This window comes from Danio aesculapii, chromosome 5 (genome assembly GCF_903798145.1).
Source record: "Danio aesculapii chromosome 5, fDanAes4.1, whole genome shotgun sequence".
Lineage (NCBI taxonomy): Eukaryota > Metazoa > Chordata > Actinopteri > Cypriniformes > Danionidae > Danio > Danio aesculapii.
In genome coordinates this window covers 33266445-33289811 of record NC_079439.1, presented here as the reverse complement: position 1 = coordinate 33289811, position 23367 = coordinate 33266445, and the positions used below count along the sequence as shown (strand labels likewise).

At 34.3% G+C, this 23367-nt stretch overlaps 1 protein-coding gene across 1 annotated transcript in view; it reads right to left on the bottom strand.

Annotated features, from left to right (window-relative positions):
- The window catches only part of myo1hb (myosin IHb), a 30177-nt gene extending 6870 nt beyond the window's left edge, over nt 1-23307 (bottom strand). The window contains exons 1-21 of the mRNA XM_056457979.1: nt 22986-23307; nt 15151-15312; nt 14309-14424; nt 12313-12511; nt 12150-12230; nt 11891-12070; nt 11689-11787; nt 10743-10856; nt 10558-10629; nt 9633-9752; nt 9463-9530; nt 8405-8510; nt 8196-8276; nt 7724-7815; nt 6787-6881; nt 6661-6707; nt 6498-6578; nt 3989-4094; nt 3774-3891; nt 500-613; nt 312-388 (exon numbers count right to left, since the gene is read on the bottom strand). Of these exons, the coding sequence (XP_056313954.1) occupies nt 312-388; nt 500-613; nt 3774-3891; nt 3989-4094; nt 6498-6578; nt 6661-6707; nt 6787-6881; nt 7724-7815; nt 8196-8276; nt 8405-8510; nt 9463-9530; nt 9633-9752; nt 10558-10629; nt 10743-10856; nt 11689-11787; nt 11891-12070; nt 12150-12230; nt 12313-12511; nt 14309-14424; nt 15151-15312; nt 22986-23234 (2377 nt within the window). The 5' untranslated portion in view covers nt 23235-23307. The remainder of the gene's footprint in view (nt 1-311; nt 389-499; nt 614-3773; nt 3892-3988; nt 4095-6497; nt 6579-6660; nt 6708-6786; nt 6882-7723; nt 7816-8195; nt 8277-8404; nt 8511-9462; nt 9531-9632; nt 9753-10557; nt 10630-10742; nt 10857-11688; nt 11788-11890; nt 12071-12149; nt 12231-12312; nt 12512-14308; nt 14425-15150; nt 15313-22985) is intronic.
- Nucleotides 23308-23367: the final 60 nt, after the last annotated feature.

Here is a 23367-nt window from a genome sequence, read left to right as displayed (position 1 = left end):
GCATATGGGTTAAAGAATGATCATGCACTTAGCATGTCAAGGCCAAAATTATTCATACCCGAGGTATTGACTGTACATATACAAAATTATCTGTACATTCATGTTTATTGTATTTTCATATTTTATTTTAATAAATAAATAAATTACATTAATATACGTCTATATTTATTTGTTTATTTTTAATTTAATTAAATGTTCTTAAATCAATTTTTCTTGCTTAAATTTTATTTTGGACTTAATCTGAAGAATGTGAATATAAAACTATCACTGAAGCTTTGGCCTTCTTTTTTCAGATATTGGTGATGTCTTACCCAATTCATGCTTGCAGACTTCAAATGCATCTTCGGTGGCAAACAGAGTCCTGGGATGGCGAATAAAGATTTTTGTCCTAAAAAAAAAGCAAATAAATACTTCAAAAAGCATCAAAAGGCATTGGATATTAATTTGGTTCAAGAAGAACAAAACAAAGTATCGTAGCATTAGCCTGCACAGTTTGTACCTTCCCATCTTGTATTCATCTGTTTTGTAGCCTAGGTGTTTAATGAGCCGCTGTACTCCTTCTGCTGGTGTCCCCTTCCAGTGTGGCCACGTGTCAGGACACAGAGCCTTGTATCTGCGCAGATCAGCATGGAGATTAGATTAATGTTTTCAGGTGAGAAGAAAAAACAACAGGCTGATAAAAAAAAGATGAGAGTAAAGGAACAACAGATTTACCAGAAGTCAAGATCTAATATTGCTTTAGTTTTCTCATGAAAATGCTTTGTTCAAAGATTTAGTCACTTCTGCCCTTCCATAAGTCCACTTTGCTGTAACTCATGGGTGTCAAACTCAATTCCTGGAGGGTCGTAGCCCTACACAGTTTAGTTCCAACCCTGCCTCAACACACTTGCCTGTAGGCTTCAAACAAGCCTGGAGGACTCAATTAGATTGATCAGGTGTGCTTAATTAAGGTTGTAACTCAACTGCAGAACTGTGGCCCTCCAGTTTGACACCTCTGCTGTAACTGGTCCGACAGCACAGTCTGTTCTAACTAGTAGCTTACAGATTGTCAGAAACAAAATACCCATTATCATGTTTTAGCTCATATCATATATTTTTTTTAAGAGGGCGCTGAGAGATTGAGATGCACTGGCTGATATTTGCACATTACCGACCAATGGTAGTGTACAAAAATGGTGTGGCCTAAAGAGAAAGGTAAAAGTAATGCAAAAATGACATACAGTGATGACTATAGGAAACAAAAGTCGAATCCTGGACATTTTAGGAGATTTAGAAATCATGGCTGGAGGCATTTTTTAGTCCTGAAAAGAGGACATGTCTAGAAAAAAAGAGGACATGTGGCATTGGTCACCCTATGACATGAGCAGTAATGATGGACTCTGCTTTACCATATTCAAGAGACCTCATTTTTTCAATGTGCAGAAAACATCACCTTAACATGTCGACTACACAAACCAAACTCTTTTAAAACTTCGCTAAAAAAAAGGGGGGGGGGGGGGGGCACTTTTATAACAAACTTACTTAGGTTTGGGCTGGATGCAAGACTGGAATTACTGATGACTTGTTACTGATGACTTGTTTCAGGCTGAATTGGTTCTTGTTTTGGGCAAACAATAACTTAATTTATTACACACTTTGATGTTTGGTATGTTGCAGACCTTTACATTTACAACATGTAGGGAAGAGTGGGGACAAAATAACCATTTTTCATTAAAAATATTTTTTTAAGATAATGTTTTAATAGAAATATATATCAGTGCTGTGGTTACTAACTCATAAGTGTGGTCTATCAATATCAGGTAGTATTTTGTACAATTTCATTTCCATCAAAAAAAAAAAAAAAAGTATCCAAAATCAAACAAAAAGTGCTCAGGGGCAGGGGCGTCACTAGACCCAATTTATTGGGGCACGTGCCCCAGTAAAAATCGCCAGTGCTCCAGTAAATGCTTTGAGATATAATTTACTTCATATGCAAGTGTATTTAATAAGTATGATAATTCCGAAATAAAGACGTTATTCCCTATGTGCAGTCGAACCAACGCTGGTGAAAGCAATGTAGTTTAATCAAAACTCAAACTGACGCATCGCCACGTGTGAGCAGAGAACTCCGGTTCGAGTCCCGGTAATTAACATGCACGCCAAAAAACTTGCTGCTCAAGCGCTGCTCATGCATTGTAAAACCGGCGTAACAGCCTTTTTTGTTTTGCAAGTCGACAAAGCTAAAGTTTAAACAATTTGATGGTGATCTTACTAAGCATGCCTCCTTATTTTTTGCATGAATTAAAAAAGGAGGGATAACGAGTCAGGGAGGTAAGACCTAATTCTTAATGTGTCAAGTCTAAGACAACAAATAATTCTATAAAACACCTTTTTTTGTATTCTATTGAATTGTCAAATGAAATTAACGTTCATGCAAAATATTTCTTAAATGATCTTAGCATCACTCCAGTTGTGTCTTAACATTGTTTTCCAGTTACATTTAAGATTATTTAGAATACTAATTGTATAATAACAATAATACTTTTATTTATAATGAATATTTGTGTGTATATATATATATATATATATATATATATATATATATATATATATATATATATATGTATGTGTGTGTTTATATATATATGTTTTATTTTTTATTTTTGAGGGGGTAGAGGTTTATGTCTAACAATGCCCCTGCTCATAATCTGTAGATTCCTGTGACACGTGAAAAAAGAAACACAACTTGTAATAAGGAAAAGGGTACTGATACAATAATTTACTTTCTGCATTTAAAAACTGAAATTCTGATCTAACCGTGGCACACAGTAATGAAATCACATGATATTTGGCAGCTCCATCAAGGGTTGCATGCTGATTGTGCTGTTATAGACTGAAAAGCAAATGTTATCAGGGCTCTGAAAAAATCCAACGCTAATTTCATCCTCGCCCTCCCCTATATTAAATAAAGTAATCTCTAAAAAAACTACAATTAGGCACTTTAATGCCATGCCAGCTTGCTTGGCCCTTTTCATGTCGAGAAACAAGTTAACAAACTATAAAAGACTCATTTAAAACCATATAAAACCTAGTTCCATTTAGTAAAACCATAATGGACTTAGTAATTACATTTTTTGATTTACTTTTTTAATAAAAATTGTATCATTTATTAAAATATGATTATGAGATACTATTGAATATTAAAAATGTGTGTCTGATTCTATGATGTTCTATTCGGCATTAAATAGATATCAGATCAGAATTATTTGATTTAATTTGACTTTTTTAAGAATTTTAAATCTATTATTATCATTTTATATGTTGTTTATTATTTTTAGCATTACATGTTTTTGCATTCATCCTTGTGTCTTTTACTGCTCCATATTTTATGTCTGTAAAGTGTCTTGAGATGCTACTTTTAAAGGTGATAAATTAAAATAAGTTTATCATTATAATTTGAATGTGTATGGATGTTTCCCAGTGATGGGTTGCAGCTGGAAGGGCATCTGCTGCGTAGAACATATGCTGGATAAGTTGACGGTTTATTCCGCTGTGGCGACCCCAGATTAATAAAGGGACTAAGCCAAAAAGAAAATGAATTAATTTATTAATAAATATTATTGTTATTATAATTATCATCATCATCATCAAGTCCCAGCAGTGGTTAAAAATAAAACAGTAAAAATGAGTGTCTAAGATTAAAAATTAAATCTGTCAGCAAAGTACATAAAGGTGAATATAATTATTGATAATGTGCTGTTGAAAACACACGCACACACACATTGCGAACACACCTTTTGAGGAAGACTTCATATCTTCTCCTATAAGCAAACCCAGCCCGTCTGACTCTCAGGTGCTCCATTAACCCCAGATACTTGACTTGATGTCTCACCATGACATCATCAAAGCGATCTGAGGTCGGGTGAGAGAGAGACAGGTCACAAGCACCATCTTGTAAAACATTCAGCAGACAAAACCACTAAGCAGAAGTGTGAAGTGAAAGGCTCACCCGGCTGTTTGCAGTGGTTGGGTTTCAAGCACCGCACATACCATGGCTCCTTCGTCATCAGGATTTCAGTCAGGCCTGCAAGGCTGTTCTTAAACTGGGTGGCGACCTGTTTTGCAAAAAAACATGGTGTAAGAATTCACCTTCTTGATATGTGATTCAACTTTACTCGATTTGAATAGAATAACTGCATCAACCCAAAGCAAAAGAGCTTTATGTTTTATACACTGTAAAAATTTCTGTTAATAGCAGTCTCCGTATTTTGTGATTTACATAGTGTTTTCTGTTTATTTACTGTTGTGACTTGCATTATGGGAGTTTGATCTCTGCTCTGTTGAGTTTTGATGTTGAAAATTCAACTCTACAGTTTAACAAAGTGACTTTTATTGACATTTTAGTAGTTTGAGACAAGATATAATTTATAGAGGACTAAGTAAAATAATAGAAATAGTATTGAAAGCTTAATACCAACATTTAATACCAAGTTTTTGTACAGTAATGTATAAAACCATAGGTCTCAAACTGGATTCCTGTAGGGCCGCAGCTCTACACAGTTTTGCTCTTACCCTAATCAAACACAGCTGATCAAACTAATCAAGGTGTTCAGTGGTTGGAGCTAAACTCTGTAGAGCTGTGGCCCTCCAGGAATTGAGTTTGAGACCATTGTACTACACTAAACCAGACAATATATCACTTCAAACTATTAAAAATGTCAATAAAATAAAATTTTCATCATTTTTTAGCATTGAAAGCTTTTGGAGGAAATATCAAAGTCCCACAATGCAATTCAAAAGCATAAATAAGTGGAAAAAAATCATGAATCACAAAATATGGAAACTGTCAATCAATTTATATTAAGATATATACATCTTCATATAAAGATACAGTGTAGGATCTAAATTAACTTTTGTGTTTACTACACCATTGGTAATCAATTGTGGAATGGGAACAGTTGAGAGACAAAACCATTTCAGACTAAGGGGTATCTAAAAATCATTAACATACAGATTAACCCCGCTCCACTGACTTTCTATTGTGTGCTACAAGCTGCCTATACTTGTCATTTCTGACTTATAACTAAAAATAGAACAACATCTTAACGCTGTTATGTCTACAGTAAACAAGCTAGAAAACCCAGAACTAAATTATTGTAAGCTGTTGACTGCAAAAAAATACGTTTTTAAGGACATAAAAATGGATGCAGGCAATAAAATGTGAAGTCTCAGCAGAAAGAATGGGTAAATTGTGTGATCCAGACACATCCAGTGAACATTTTGTCAATGGAGAATCAAATTGCCAATTGTCAGTTTTATATATTTCTGTAAAATAAGTTGTAGCCTACTATTATAGAAGTGTGCAACTTTTAACATGCTGCCATGTTATGTTGCAAGTGCTGTAGATAAAGTGGCTAATACAGCTAACAGCTTGCTTTGTTCCAACAGTAAAGAAAATACGTATAGTTGCAAATATTAAAGTATTTTCACATTGTTGTTGGAACATTTGTCTCACAAAAGGAAGCTAAGGAAAAGGACACTGACATAGACCAATAGAATTAAGTTTCTCTTTATATCTCCTCATCTCAGGTTCACATGGGGTGCTGAAATAATCATTTGACATCGTTAAAAATAATGAATGTTTCCTGATTTCATTTCTCTGCAGCAAGCATATCATCATTTCTCTAATATGACAAGCTGCACTCTAGCTTTGAGTCCTTAAAAAGTTTTTTTTTTTTAGAAGTCAATGGTTCATTAAAACTTAGTCCTGGGTTTTGTAGCTTGTTTACTGTACACCTTGTCACATAGCAGCTTTTAGATATTGTTCTGTTTTCCTTATAAGTCAGAAATGACAAGAAGGCAGCTTTCCTCAATAGAAAGTCAATGGGGAAGGTTAGAATGTCCCCCATCACCACCTTCCCCTCTGTGTGGGTGTGGCCAGATGTGCTCTGTCTCTATAATGAGTAGTGGTGGAGTTTATTTGTGCTCCTCCTTTCATCTTTCACTTGCAGCAAATTAACGGTTAGCAATGGAGGGGCGTGGCTAAGCATATTTTATCCAGGCCATCAAACTGACATCATTAGACAAGGACTGTCATTCCAAAGCAGAAGCAAATGGTCAGAACAGATTTTAATGGATTAACTTGCACATATTAATTGTTTGTTTTAAGACTGTACAGTGGTAAAATAAACATTGTACATTTTGATGCAATGCACACTTTAAGTGTACTAAACTAAACCTCTATGAAATGTTTGAGCTAAGGATGTTCAAGATTCATTGCGAATGTACTATGTACTTAGTAATTGCTATGCTGCAATAAACAATAAACTCTGCATAGATTTTTTCTTACAATGGTTAGCAATGTGCATTTGATCGAAGTACATTAAAATGCTGCACTAGTAATAAGCTTTACTAAATCTGTAGTTAACCAATTATTTTCTTATATCCAGAATATTATCATTAAAATGCATTCACATGTCAAACTGATTTCATTTTTGTAATTGTGTATTTCACTGTACCGTCTCTGGCCTTTTCTTGCCATCAGGCTCAATAGTGTGGAAGCAATGCTGAATAATGCTGTTCTTAGACTGTCGCATGACCTTGACAAAATAACAAACAACTTTAACATTTCAAAGAGATGAGAAGCAAAGAGTGAATGCATGCAGTGGTGGAGCTTCTTACCTCTTTAATGTTTCTGTACAGAAGATCATTATTTTTGTCCAGAAATCCTGACATGAGGAAATCAAACAGATCAAGTTAAGAGAAAAAACTTGTTAGACTTAAAACCGGTTCCATTGAAAGACTTACCAACAACTGAGTAAGTAACCTCTCCAGCATAGTGTAGGAGTCTGAAGTCCCCTCGTTCCAGGGTCTTGCGTGTTTTCTGGTCAGCCAATTTGTGCCTGAGAATTGGAGAATTCTAGATTAATACTACATTAATACCACCAGATACCACAGTTTAAACTCTTGTTGTGATCAAAACATTCCCATATTAGAAAGGCAGATTCAGTGAAGTAAATACTAACATACAGTTGAAGTCAGAGTTATTAGCTCCCTCTTTGAATTTTTTTCTTTTTTAATTATTTCTTTTAATTATTATTTTAATTATTTATTTAAGTGATGTTTAACAGAGCAAGGAAATTTTCACAGTACGTCTGATAATATTTTTTTCTTTTGGAGAAAGTCTTATTTGTTTTATTTCGGCTAGAATAAGAGCAGTTTTTAATTTTTTAAAATCCATTTTAAGGTCAAAATTATTAGCCCCATTAAGCTATTTTTTGATAATCTACAGAACAAACCATCATTATACAACAACTTGCCTAATTACCCTAACCTGCCTAGTTAACCTAGTTAACCTAGTTAAGCCTTTAAATGTCACTTTAAGCTGTACAGAAGTGTCTTGAAAAATATCTAGTAAAATATTATGTACTGTCATCATGACAAAGACAAAATAAATCAGTTATTAGAAATGAGTTATTAAAACTATTGTGTTTAGAAATGTGTTGAAAAAATATTCTCTCCGTTACACAGAAATTGGGGGAAAAAATTAACCTTAGTTAACACGTTAACTCCATTTAACAGATTAAATCCTACTCAATGAATTTTCTAGTTATCCTAGAGACCTTTTCTACTTCCCTACTATAAAGAAAACGAAAAACAGTAAGTTATCAAATTGACAGTGTGTTATTGCACTTAAGACTAACATTAAAGTGAACATTAAGTGATATTTCCAAAGTTTACCCACGTGACAAAATGAGGATGGCCGCTCATCTTTCCCTCTAACTTCTCCAGGAATGTAAAATCTGTGGCTTCTCCAGGACGCAGGCATTCTTCATCCTTTATTTGCGGGACACATTACATGGCAGGTGTGATAATTTGGCTTTAATAATGCTTTAAAGGGATAGTTCACCCATTAAAATATAAATTTGGTCATTTACTTGTACCAAACCAGTTAGAGATTCTTTCTTCTATTGAACACAAAGCTATACTGAAGAATGTTGGAAAGCAGCAGCCATTGGCTTCCCTATATGTTTGCTCCTAATATTGTTGTCAATGGCTGCAGATTTCCAACATAGTTCAAAATATCTTGTTTTGTGTTCAACGTTGAACACAACGTTGAACCACGCGAGTAATACAGTAAGTAAACGATGAGGAAAGTTTCATTATTGGGTGAACTAACCCTTTAATGTGTTTCAGCTTGAACCTGTTTCACTCACCAGTACTGATATGATGCCTCTGTGTTTTTCCTCCACCAGGTCACAGATGATCTTATTGTTGAAATATGGCACAGGCTCCCACTGACATATGTCAACAGAAAGAAAGCACAAATGGTCAAGCAGATTTGTGGCACAAACTATTTTTATATAGCATCACTGTCTGAAGATAAAGGCATGTTGGTTTCAAACAAATGTTGCATGTACTTCACCTCAATCCCCTCCATCTCATACTCCTCCTGCTCTGATTTGAGGGTGAGCTGTATGAAAAGTTGCTGAAGCTTTTCGTTGCAGAAGTTTATGCAGAACTGTTCAAAACTGAGGTGCAAACACATGTAGGTATTCATACACTTGATAAACATTAGTGCTGTTAAACAATCAATCACAATGAATCACATTCAAAATAAAAGTTTCTAAGTTTGTATATATAAATTCAGGCATGCAGGTATATAGATTTATAAATTATTTATAGTAAAGTTTATAGATTCCATTTCACAATAAAATGCATTGTATTTATTGTTTATACTGTATTGAAAAACACTCATGAATACATGTAAATACATGTAAAATTAGGGGCAGATGTGTTGATTTTGATAGGATATATACACACACAGATATATTTATTAAAATAATATTTTAGTCACTGAATATCATCAGAAATAGAAATATAATACATTTAAACATGCAAAATATTGCAAAACAAATACAAACTACAAAATTTCAACTAGTTATTATTATTTTTTTGGTTTCTCGTCATTTTTATCTAACATATACATTTGGGACCAGTGTCATAAGTTATTTTGTTAGATTAGCTCCAAATCTGGCTTCAGTACTGATTAATCTAACGTATAGGCACAAATACAATATAATATAATATAATATATATGTAAATTATTGTTTGCATATAAAAAGGTGTGCACAAATATTATTTAAATACATGTACTTTAATGTTGGATGTGATTCATCGCGGTTAGTCATTTGACAGGACAAAACATAAATCAAAATGTCTATTTAGTACTTTACAAATATTTAATTCACATTCCGACAATCTATAACATGAAACAGCAATAATGTGATCAGCGTAGTGTTTTTTTACATTGGAGTTGGCCCATTTATTTGTGTCTAGAGGGCCTGTTCTGACACTGTACTGATGAAAAGGTTATTAATTGATTTTGTTAACATATTAACCCCTTTTAAGAGCATTCTTGAATGAAATCATACAAATAAATTCATGTAGTGAATGTGTATGATTACAGTGTTTAAGTTTTACCTGTTCACATCAAACACTTCAAATCCATAAATGTCCAGCAATCCGATCACTGTCTTTCTGGTTGAATCCTGCATTAATAATAAAAAAGATTGATAAACTTATAATTCATTGACTTATTAACGTATTTTAATAAACTACTGTAAAAAGCTGAATATGTAAACCAAGCATACCTTATTTGCCAATGATTCGTTAATCTTATTTACAAGCCATGAGAATGTGCGTCCGTAGATGGCTTTGGCTAGTGCGTCCCGGGCATACTTTGCATGTTCAGCAGTGAAAGGGCTTAGTACCTGAAAATAAAAAAAATACTACATAATCATGCATTTCTTAAATACAGTAATATTAATAATCATACCAGGGTTTTTATAGCCAACTAAAACCTAAACTAAACCCATTTTGGTTACTTGAAATAAAAGGGTCACGCTTTACAATAAGGTTCCATTAGCTAATGTGTTTACTAACATAAACTAATAATGAACAATGCTTTCACAGCATTTATTAATCATAGTTTTTCACTAATGAATTATTAACATCCAAATTCATGCTTATTAACATTAGATAATCACAGTGAGTTAACAAGAACTATGAACAACTGTATTTTCATTAATGAATGTTAGCTAACATAAATACTGTAAAATATGTATTGTTAATTGCTAGTTCATGTTAGTAAACGCATTTACTAACATTAACTAATATAACCTTATTGTAAAGTGTTACCAAATAAAACAAAAACAGAAACAAAACAAAACTAATACAAAACAAACAACTTAAACTTATTGAAAAGCTGTTCATCACAAAATATATATTGTTTATGTAGGGGATGTTGGTGTTGCGACCTTTAAACCACACCATTTCAGCTAAATTCAAAACACTTTTTTGTGTTTATGTGGAAATACAAAAGGTAAAACAGCTATGCAACACTTACTGTGTCATTGAATATACATTTAACTACATAACTGTGTTGCAGTCAAGGAAATAGATAATATTAACAAGCACATGCAAAGTAAATATGCTAGTATTTAGTATTGAAGTATTTTTTGAATAAGTTAAAGGTACTAAATTCATAGTAAGCCACAGTTCAGAATTCTGCCTCACCTCTTCTGCTTTGGCTTCAATCTTCCTGTGAGTTAAACCCTCCTGCAGCATGTCTGAGGGGATGCCCAATAACTGAAGGAAAAATAAGACAAAGCAAGATGCCAACACTGGTATTACAGCGTAAACTATAAAACATCTAGAGCATAATTATTCCAAATCTTGATATAAGTGACAGTCAAACATACTTTGGACAGCCAGTGTATTTCCCCACTGCTGTTCAGTCTGGCATAACCCTGAAAAGTGGCCTCAAAGTGAACATTGCCAAGATGAAGAACACTGGCAATGATCGCAAACAGATGCTGAAACAAAAACAAAATATTAAACAATGATTTCCGGAGTTCAATGCTAAGGGTTTTTTCTTAGAATTATGTATTATAGGCTTAAATTACAGAGAGAAATAACAGATGAACTGGTGTTGTGCTGTAAAATGCACCCCCTCTGAAATGTGCATAAATTAACTTAAATTGATTAAAGAAATAATAATAATAGAGTTTTGACAACTAATGACAGTGATTGAAGGGATTGGAACACTTACCTTACAGAAGATATTATTGAATTTAAATACAATACTGATTAAATTAACTAAAGTGAATTGTTTAATGTGTGGTTTAGTTGAAAACTACAACAATTTGATGTTTTTCATTTGTTTAAAACCCACTAAAGTGCCTAATTTTAGAAACAGGTTCATTACATCACTCTATACGACAGTCAATATTTTTATTGTTCATTAATTTGTAAAACCTAGTTTTATATCGCATTTCACTTCTTGTTCTTGCTTGATTCATCAAAATAATAATCATATTAGCCTATGTTTTAATCAGTTATGGCCTTTGATTTATTTTTTTTTAAATATAGACAGAGAATGAAAGTCAATGAAGTGGGTGCAGGGGTGCATTTCTCAGCACAACACTGGGACTGCAGCAGATCATGAAGCAGATCAATGTTGATCTTCCTTAGAGGTGTTAGTGCAGAAATGAACAAAACAGGTCTAATACAAAATATTTTAAAATATGGAAACATTATCAAATGATCAGAAACGCACATTTGCTGGTAGGAATGACATTGACATCCCGCCCTACTCATAACATCCTAATACAGTGACTCAAATGTTAATAACAAAGATCATCTTACCTCAATGTCTTTTTCACTAAACTCAATGATAGTAAGTGCTTTCTGTACAGTTTTCCAGTCACTCTTGTCATTAATGGAGCTTACTTTGGCACATTCCCCCTGTCAAAAACAACAAAATCAATGTATTTTGGTTATGGCTCTGATAATATATCCCTGATTCTTCTTTAATTTCCAAACACATAATTATATCTGCATTTCTCACCTGAATAAGATAGCGGTAGTTCTGACAGTTTCGCTCCAAACCAAGCCAGCGAAGAAGCTCATCCTCTCCTCCTTCAACTAACTGATAGAAGATATGGAAGTTTCTTTCTCCATGATTTTGGTGAACTACCCTTGACTTCTCCAGTAAATAACTTAAGATGTGGCCTCCAACTGCTGCTCCCTGAAAGAAAATAGTAAAAAAATACACAATTAGTGAACGCTTTCTCCTATTCTACAATATTTCAGAATCTGACTTTTACCTGATGGTCGAATTGTATGTCCATATACTTTCCAAATCGACTCGAGTTGTCGTTTTTCAGGGTTTTGGCATTTCCAAAAGCCTGTAGACAGAGTATTATTGTGCTTCGTACTTCATACTTTGAGCATGTGCATTGAGAATATACCAACAGACAAAATTCTGACCTCCAGGACGGGGTTGGAGAGAAGGAGGCGATCTCTGACGTTGTCCAGGAGTCTGGTGCTCGGGCAGCTCACAGCGTAAAACTGCAGGACCTTCTTAGAGGCCTCAGTCTTGCCTGCACCACTTTCACCAGAGATGAGGATGAAGTGGTTGCTGGTTTCACTGATCATTGTCCGGTAAACATTGTCAGCCAGTGCAAAGCTGACAAGACAAAAAAAAAAGAAGCGATAAATAAACATCACTGTTTCAACTACAATCTGTCAATATTCATGTTAGTCATGGTATATATACAGTACTCACCATAAATGAGCACACGCCCTTTTGAAAATTAATATTCTTATCCATTTCTTTCCATTTCAAGTGAATGTAGCCAATAAATTTTGGTACATTTATACTAAACAGTTTTATTAAACAATTACATCCATTAAAATAAAAGTTTGGCCACCTGACATCTTTAGGAATAGAAAAATAATAAATTTTTGCAAAAAAAAAAAACAAATTTTAACTAAATTTTATATTGTTTAATTTACGTTTATTTATTATATTTATGTTTGTCTTGATTTTTCCTGTTCATTAAACTTTTAATTAATTGTAAAGACCAAAAAGCTCCAGTTAAAGTTATAATGAGTGTAGAAGAGTTCAATATTTCATTATTTTGACAATGTTATGAATAAAAACATCAAAAGAATACAAATATTTAAAATAGAAGTCTTTTGTGACATACTAAATACCTTTACTGTTTTATTTAGCACAATTTAAAGTTGACGTAAAGTGCATTGATTCAATAAGTTAAATTGTTTTCTGATAGCTACATAGTAGGTATATGTCTAACGGTGTGTTCACACCAGATGCGGAACACACAAATAAATAACGATATTCATGCGTAAATAGACGTGTGAACATTTTTAGTTTACTCGCTTCATTTGTGCGTCAAATTCACTTCATTCACACATCAAATTCACTTCACAATAGACTCGGATTTGCGTCATGGGCAGGGCTTCTGTCTGCCTGGTGACTTTAGCTTTGTTGCTAAATTGCTAACATGGATTTTTATTGAGATAGTAGCTGTGCTTTATGTGCTTAGGAAGGCTGAAAAACTGCATAGATTCATTCGGTGCCGTGTCTGAGTCCACTAGATCCTTTCAGAGGTGTACCCAGCTATGTAAGTTAATTAACTCCTCCAGAAACTATACCTGGATGATGGAGGCTTTCAGCGGTGCTTCAGACTGAGTCAAGGCCAGTTTGATGAACTGTTGTCCTCTGTCAGCCAAGAGGATTTCGCCTCAGGACACCAACAACAAGCACTACGTCATAATCACTCCCCTACAAGAGCAAGCTTATGATTGGTTAAAGCGGTGCCAATGTCAACGCTTAACCCGAATGAATCACATAATTTTCGCCACCTCATTCGTACAAATCGCACCGTAGGATGTCTATTCGCATCTTTGCATTGACTTAACATGTAAATCACTAGCGCTTGATGCTTCAGCCGCATCTGGTGTGAAAGCAGCATTAGTCAAGTTACAAAATTCTCCAGAAATGCATTTATATGCTAAAACCCCAGAAATGACCCCTTGAATGAAATTCAATATTGACCATATTTGGAAAGGTTGTGAATATTAATGAGCTCTGGTCTGATTTTACTGGCAGCTGGCAGCTGGTGTTACTGCCTGCTCTCTCTCAAACACACACACACAATACAAAATAATAACATTTTCTTTGTCAAATATAGGAACAAATTTAGAAGTTGCCTTGTTAAATCATTTCAACTGAAGTGACAGAGATCTCAGTAAGAGCTGAGTCATATGACATGATGCATAAACCTGCATTGAACAAATAAATTCAGCCGTTTACATGTCTCTGCTGCCTCATTACAAACGTATGCAGATTTTCATTCTTCGGCAGTATTAACACATCAATGCCAAGTATTCATTTATTTTTATTTTTTTTATTTTCTGAGCAGTTTTATGTCTTTCCTTTGATTAAATGAAAACTTACATATGAGGTGGCAGCTCAAAAAAGTTGACTCCCATGTAAATGTCCATTTGTTTCTTGGTATAGATACCCAACTCTTTATATGGATTAACCGACACCAGAAGGGTCCCAATGTAAGTCTAACAGAAAAGAGAAAAACAAGCACATTTAAGAAAAAGTTAGGTCACACTTTATTTTGATGGTCTGTTTGTTGAATTAAGTTACATTGCATCGACATGCCAACTAATTCTCATTAGATTATAAGTAGAATGTTAGGTTGGGGTTAAGGTTAGTGTAAGTTGACGTACTTGCAAAGTTTCTTATAGTCAGTTAAATGTCTGTTGAGGAGCAATATTAACAGATATTAAGCAGACAGTCTACTAATACTCAAATGGAGCATCAAAATAAAGTGTTACCAAAGGTTAAAAGCCAGTCTTTTACCTCAGTTGTTATGAAGTTTATGAATATGTAGTAAATATGATGAATATGACTTTACACTTTTTCTAATGAAACAATCTGCAAGCATGTGTGAACTTTCATTGGTTACAGATAAACAACAAGTAAATATGACTCTCTCAGCAGTTTCGTATGTGAGGTTTTTCAAGGTGCCCTTTATAACCTAAAACAAATTCTCCATGCTGAATCATCAGCAAAGTGAGTTTCCATTGCCTGCAAAAAGCCAAATGAGATGTACAGAGAGCATTTTCCTTTAATAGACTTCTTGTGTGCAGTGACCTGTGTTCAGCATGAGAGTTCACATTATTCTCTCCCCCATCTCAATAATGAGAGTAACCGTGATACTGGATATTGCATTGCCAGCCTTTATCACGATCTATTGCACCTGCTGGAGAGAGTGGAGGACTCACATATATGAGATTCTCATTGAACCGTTTTTTGAGGTTGTCCATGAATGCTGTTTCACTGGTGTAGGCGTCCAGAAGGACAAAGTCCTGAATCCCCACCCGGTCCCGGGCCGTCAGAGAGCCCTCCATCTCCTGCAGGATCCGCTGACAGCGCTCCTCTAAACTCTGTTTAAAATAGCACAACAGGTATGGGTCAGCTATTATAAAAATGGTATAACATCTTAGTTCTTATGGTGGGCTGAAGATTAAACTCCATAATATTGAATAGATATTGAACAGATCTTTCACTGAATGGCAGATATTGCAACATAAATATTAATAAGAAGCTTCACCTGGTTTTATTTACTCCAGCTTTATTATATTAGTCCAATATTAAGTAACATATCAGTTCGGAATTTGATGTGGCCTTGAACTAATCCTGTCAACAATACAGCATCAGAGCCCAGTCTTACTTATCTAATCTAAAATGTCTTTCTGCACAGTTCATTAATCAACGCTGAGAATAGCAGGGTTCATCCTGGTTTTCTGACAAACAGGATACTGTTTTTGTGTTGATAAAATCGTACATTATGTCCTCTAAAAAGACCCTATATATAAATGGTATGTCTTTTTGTATATTTTGCAGTGTCCACCCAGTTGGCACAATGACAATGTCCACAGGTGGCTGAGGATTTTATTAGGCCTGCAGGATACTGGACTGATATTGCGATATTTTATTTTTCTGTGATAAATATTGTGATATGAATACAGTTTCACAAGAATGGTTTGAATAACACTATTTGATAGTTTTCTGGGGAGCCTAACAGTAGTCAGATATGCAAAAAAATTGTTTAGTTTTTTTTACTTTGCTTTGTCTAGTTTCTGGTCCAAATAGATACAAATATTTTTAGATTAAGTAACTTCAGAAGATTAATTTGTTCATTTTACTTCAGCTTAGTCTCTTATTTTACGTATTTCCGTTCTTTTATAACACGTTGAACACATTTTAATTTTTGTACCTGTTTTTAATCACTTTTAATGTTTGTTTTTATTTTTCTTATACTTGTCTCTCTTATTCCTGTTTAAGTAAAGCGTTTTGAATTGCCACTGTGTATGAAATGTGCTATATAAATAAACTTGCCTTGACTTGCCTTATTTATCAGGAGTCACCACAGCGTAATGAACCGTCAACCTCAGAAGAATTAAGTCAAAACGAAGATTTTTTTTCTTAAAACATGCCAAATTATCTGGCAGTGGAGTAAATAAAATAATCTTGTTTTCACTTTGAAATGTAGGTATTTGGACTAGAAGCTAGACAAATATTCTAAGTAAAAAAAACTATTTTAGGCAAGGTAATGTAGATTTAGTTTCAATTAAGCCCATATGAAACTCCAATTTAATATAAGTTTTATCTTACTGTTTTCTGTGGTGAAAAGTGCACTCTAAAATGATCAAATATTTGATTTTTGGAGCGAGAAACTACAAAAAATTATGAGAGGCTTTAAGTTAGCTCTATGGCGTTGAAAACACAAGATTTGTATTAGCAACATACAAATTTGCTAAATGTCAAATGTTTCAACATGGAAATAACTTTTAATGTAACTTTTTTAAAGTACTTTTAATTCTGTTTCTAATTAAAAATTGCTGCATTAAACATCCTTAGCATCACTATTATTTTAACACAATTTCACAGTTCATATTATGGTTTTACTTAAAGACTAATTAAAATATACATCTGTATAATATTTAAAAAAAACTAACTACTTGTTAGGTTTTCCTGTATTACAGATTTATCTTCATTATTTATCTAATAAATGTATTTAATAATAAAAAGTGAGTAAAGTACAGTAGCAGCCCTTACCTTAAGTGCAGTGAACGTTTCTCTGTCTAGTGATGTGGGAACTGCGTGTGTGATCTTAACCGGTTTTGTAAAGAGCATCTGTGATTATTTCAAGTACGACAGGAAACAATGTCATATCACACTCACCACTTCCACCATGGGAAGTCATTAATAAAAAGTTTGCTAAGGAAGCGGGGGTCTGCGTGTATGTCAAGAAACATCTGTCTGAAACAGTAATCGTTATGGATTTATTGCCTTGCATCCTGAAAAGCTCAGCTCAGCGCAGGTTTGTCCTATCTTGGTTCCGTTAAACTTGAGGGCGAAACTATTCCTGTCCCAGATTACTCTGTTCCCATCATGGGATGGATTTTGGGCCAAGGTCAGTCACGGACATACACAAACTCCCAATAAATGAACTATTCCTGTCTGATGCTACTGATGCTTGATTTACCTCAGATGGAACACACGCATTCTCTCTCCCTCACACACACAAATCACTACCTGAAAACATTTTAAACCACAAGACACACACAATAAATTACAGCAGTTTTCATTCTGGAAACTGTCAACATGTAATTTTTTAGCAGTTCTTGACTACATTACTAAAAATCCTCTTTATGTTCTATTGAAAAAGTCAAGTAAATAAGTGCCCTGAGGGTGAGTAAACTAACTGTGTATTTCCATTTTAGATGAACTATCACTGTCAACCCAATGAATCAACTGTACACCATAAAAGCGAAAGTGAAGAGACAGGAAATGTTTCAAAAGACAAAGCTGGCATCACACACGAGTCCTGTCTATAAGTTGGCAAAGAGCGCCCAGACTAGAGCCAAAATAAGAAGCCAAGCCTCCGGCAGTCTGTCAGCATTCCTCTCTCATTACACTCAGCTTGTCATGTACTGCATCTATTTAAAAGACCATCATAGATTAAAATTTACAGTTGGAAACTCTTCATTCTCGGTTCAGATCTCCAAAATGAAAGACTTTGCTTTTACTTTAACATTAGTCGATTGTACTAATCTGAATATTTAAATATAAATACGTTTCACATTATCATGGCCCCCTTTAGCCCTTTTGGTGACTATATGCAACTCTTCAACGAAATGTCAACTACCGCTAATTAGAATATTTGTAAACGTTTAGGTTATAGTTAGGGGAATAAAGTGTCATACTTGCAAAGTTATACACAGTAACTTGTATTTATTAAATTATAAAGGGGACCAACAAAAGAAAGTGTAAGCAGATATCCAGCAGTCTAAAGGCTCTATTTTAACGATCTAAGCGCATAGTCTAAAGCACACAGTGCAGATGTACTTATGGCATGTGCGAATCCACTTTTGCTATTTTAAGGACAGAGAAATTGTCCTTATTGTCCTTATAGAGGTTTTGGCTTCTTCCATTGCCGTGGATTTGGGAAACGGTGGTTGTTTTAGACGCACTCCACTCCAATGCATATTTAATTTCGTAATTTTATTATAATTTTTTATAAAGTTTATATTTATTATGTTTTATATGTATTATATGCAGCTGAAAGGGCATCCGCTGCATAAAACAAATGCTGGATAAGTTGGCGGTTCATTCTGCTGTGGCAACCCCAGATTAATAAAGGGACTTAGCCAAAAAGAAAATGAATGAATGAATTATATAATTTTTTTATAAAGTACAAAGATTTGTTTAAAAACAATTTTGAAATTCAGATCTAATTTCCAGCAAATTAATTATTAAACAAAAATAACAAAATGTGGTCAAAATCTGTGGCGGATTTGACCAAAGCCCGCTGAGGTGAAGGCATGGGAGGATGTAGCAGCTGGTGTATTTAGAAAACGCAAATTTTTTACATTTTAATCCTTTCATTTTTCCTATTTAAAGAGATTTGTGTGCTGCTGTGCATCAATAAGTGACATGTGTCCATGTTTTGGAACTGCATAGGAGGGCTGGGCAATTAATCCGAAAGTAATCGAAATCGACATTCAGACCCTATAATCGATCAAATTTTTCCAGATCAATTTTTCCAATTACTTTCCCTGCCGCCTGTGGAGTCATGTGACCCCGCTCTGTTAAGGCTGATTTAAACTTCCACGTTAAACGCACAGGATTGGTCTGCCACACCATTCACAAGCTTGCATACCCCCGCACCTCTCCAAAAATTTAACTACACATTGCACGTTTGCACTACATTAACGATGATTGGAAGCTGCGCCAGAGATGCCTTGAGATGGCATATTTTCCATTACATTAAAATGATTATTTATATTAAATATTTGTTTAGAGAAGTTGTTCAATAACTAATCATAGATAATGGATAGTGTGTGTTTCCTTCAATTAAATTAAAAATCAAATAATGCAAAAATGTCTCACTTGTAAATTGTGAAGCATATTTACTGTACAAAACTCATATGTGAACTACGAGGGCAAAAAAATTGACAAATAAATAAAATAATCGTTCATTAATAGTAATCAAGTTAAAATGTTCAATTAATCTAGATTTACATTTTAGGCCAAATCACCCAGCCCTACTGCATAGGCCCATCTCACTAACAAAAAAAATTTGCCCCATTGATTTTAGACCAGTTTTTCGTTGGTCAGTGGCTCAATCTGTTTCAGTTGCCTCAAAAATGCAACATGGTGCAGAACATGATAATGATACCTCATTATATGCCGGGTGTATGAAAAGGCCATAATACTCTAAAAACTGCTAATTCAATGACAAGCAGTTGCAGTTTCTTCAAAGCACTTAAATTACTTAAGTTAAGAGAAAGATCAAAAGTGTTACCAAATAATACTATATAATTCTTTATAATAATATATACATACACTATTTAAGGTATATGCAATGTTATTAAGACTGGAGGAAGTTGAGCTTACTGATATTTTCCAGCTGTAATTGCATACCTGATCAGGTCTGAATCAAAAAACAAAAGGGTAATTTAATTTAATTTCCATTTTGGTGTCACTGTTACATTTCCGAGTGACATTACAGCTGATTTTGAAGGAAAGTCTATCTGACTTACTGACCATCATCTGAGAGGCCACTCTATTGTCCCAAAACTCCAGTATGTCACAGGATCCCAGTTCTCAGCTCACAATAAGGCTTAAGACTTCATAAAGAGCTAGTGCTCACTGTAGGCCACTAGCATACATAGTTATGTTACTGCCATCACATAAAAACATGAGAAATATATTACACTGAATGTCAAAATACAATTTTTCGCTCTTCAATGTTTTTTTTTTAATTTCTTTTACACTTTTTTCACTTTTGTTTTTTTTTTTAAAGAAAGTTTTAAGATTTTTGTGAAAAACAAAATGTTAATTACTTTTTGTACAGCCACATGCAATTCTAAAATGGATATAAAATAAACAGAGGTACTTATGGTATAAATAATAAACAAATGAGAATATATTATATATAACTGTAATATTTTGTGTAAAATATTTTTTATTTTTTTTTATTTGGTTCAGTTCATGTAGGCTATTATTTAATATTCAAAATCAATCAAGTACAGTGCTCTATTTTTTCTGTTCATATGAATCACAAATAAATCTGCAGCCAAATCTGTCAAATAATTAGCAAAACTAAATAACTAAGTAAGCAAAATTCTACATATTTTCCCCACATATAATCTGCGTTTTCATCAAACAAATACAACAAAATTAACAAATACATATGAATTACCTCAGTATCCATTGCTTTTTTCCCAGAAGAAATGACTCTCTGTTCTCCTAGTATTCGTCCTTAGCAATTTAAAGAGCTTTCAGTGTGAAGTTTGTCCTGACATGACGGAAACTCAGACCAGCAACAGACATGCGATCCACTTCACATTCGGTCCTAATCAATTCTGCTCTCTTTTTCCCTTTTCTCTATCACGCATCTTTTTATACCTTGTTAGGGTTCTCAGGAAATGATTTCAGTTTAAGCGGCTCTAATAAACTCAGTCCATGGTCTGCTCCAAGATGCTGAATGATTCATGGAGGGGCAGCAAGAGAAGATCTCATTCAGCACCTCTCCTTAGTGGCCGCTGCCCCACCATGTGTAACACAAGGCTGTGGAAACCTGAGCTCGCACCCTATACTCCCTCCCCTCCTACCTGACTTCTTCTGCACAAAATTACATTGATGGAGTCTAGTTACTGATCTTTGATTAGATGGATCCCTTTCTGCTAACTACTACCCACTCACCAAAACGTGGCCCGTGGCTCCTTGCCCATTTGGTTTCAAATTGGCTCATTTTTTAAGTTTACAAAATGATGGCGGTGTAATGGTAGGATGGTCAGTTGAGACGAAATCCGAGTTAGTGGATGTTTACCTTATTACTGTAAATGTATGCTTAAGTACTGGCCTCTCTCAGGTAATGTATGGCTCAGTTGCCCTACTTCACTTTTTAGCCTCATGTCTTGAGATATTTGTTTTCATTATTTATCAGGTGACTGCAAATCATATTGTGTATTTATAAACGTCTTGGCATAAACACTGTCCAGGTTTAAAGCTGCACAATATATTGTTTCAGCATCAATATATGTGTTTATCATAGAGATGAAGGCAAAATTATTAGCCTTATTATTTTACAACTAAATTAAAATAATGTTTAATGGATTAAGGAAACTTCACAGTATTTTTACTATTACATTTGTTCTTCAAGACAATTAGTTTGGCTGGAATAAAAAAAGAAATTCTGATTTTCCAATATAGTACAGCCCTAGACCAGTTTGACAACAAACCTTTGTTTGTGGTCGGACAGCTGAGTATTTCAGAAACTGCTGATCTACTGGTATTTTTTATAAAAGCCATACAATTGAGACTGAGGCTACAATTCGCACAGGCTCACCATAATTGGACAATAGAAGATTAGAAAAACGTTGCCTGCTCTGATGAGTCTCGATTTCTGTTGCAACATTCGGATGGTAGAGTCAGAATTTGGCATCAACAACATGAAAGCATGGATCCATCCTAATCACACGTAATAAAGCAGGCTAAGTAAAGCAGAAGTTTCCTTTTATCTACTTGACACTTGTGTCATTGGTCAGACCAAAGTATTTTCCCGCCCCCAAACCCACGTCATTGGTTCAGCTAATTTTGCTGCGTTTAGCCGATTTGAAACATTTATTGGTAAATTGTTAGTTCTGATTTTTACTTAGAATTGTCCAATAATTTCAAAGAGACAACAATAAAAGGGAAAGTAACCATCCTATAATAATTTATAGTAAATGCCTAGTGGTTTAGGACTATAGCGTATATGTGTATATATGTGTTTTATACTTGAATAAATATGAATATACTTCAATGAATGGTACTGCATATCGTAGAATTAACTATAGTGAACTGATAAACTGTAGTAAACTTTAGTTTTTACTACATTAAACTGTCTGTGGTGTAGTATAAAATACCACATTGTATAAAAATTACTAGAATTTGTTTATATTACTGTTGTGGCACAGCAACTATAGAATTACCACAACTAATTAATTACACTACTTTACTAAAGTATGGTTCACTATAAATAACTACAGTATTTTTTCATGTGGGTACCTTTTACCCACATGTTTCCTTTAAATGAATGAAAAGTACATTCAAAACAAGTAAATGCATTAAATGTCTTGCAAATCAACCAGACACACATGTCAATTATGGGATGGATGTAAAATGATTCATGTAATTCATGGATCGAAAATTCCACAGGAGCACAAGATGACCAATATTAATATTTATAACCCTAGTTAGTGTCTCCAACCACCTTTGACCTAATTTATACGTTTGTTGTTACAGTATTGAAACCGATGCTTTCTTGTAACTAAACACAACCCACTTCAAATCCAAAGAGATTAAAATGACCATGACGGTAGATGCCAAAGATTATATTTCCTGCACAACATTACAAAAGGCACATATGTGTGAACAGTGAACACCACACAGTGATGCAATTTCTATATATCATTGAATTTAGGTTAAGGTCAAAAGTCCATTGCCAAGGAATAAGATCTCTGGCTACATACGCTACAGTGAGCAGTTGTGAAGAAGGTCTTACCTTAGAGTTCAGGCAGTACATGTTTTTAATGATAATAAAACAAAATACAAGTCCAGATGGATTTGTTGCAGTTGAGAGTCTCGTGAGGGAATGGAGTAGTGCCAGTGGTGCAGAGAGCAGTGGTGTAATGTATGTGTTCTGGCGTCCAGTGGAAGAAAAAAGGTCCAGGAAGAGTTGAAGTGGGACACTGCTTATTATGGCTGCATCACCTGGATTTATGGACAACCCGCTATGAAACATGCCCTGCATGGGTTGTCGTAGTGTCCTATTTTTCTTTCCTTTTTTCTTTTTTATAATGTGAGACTGGCCTCGTTCCCAAATGCTCAAGGCGGACTACACAGTGTTGTGATCTAAATATACATTTCAGGGTTTTTTGACAAAA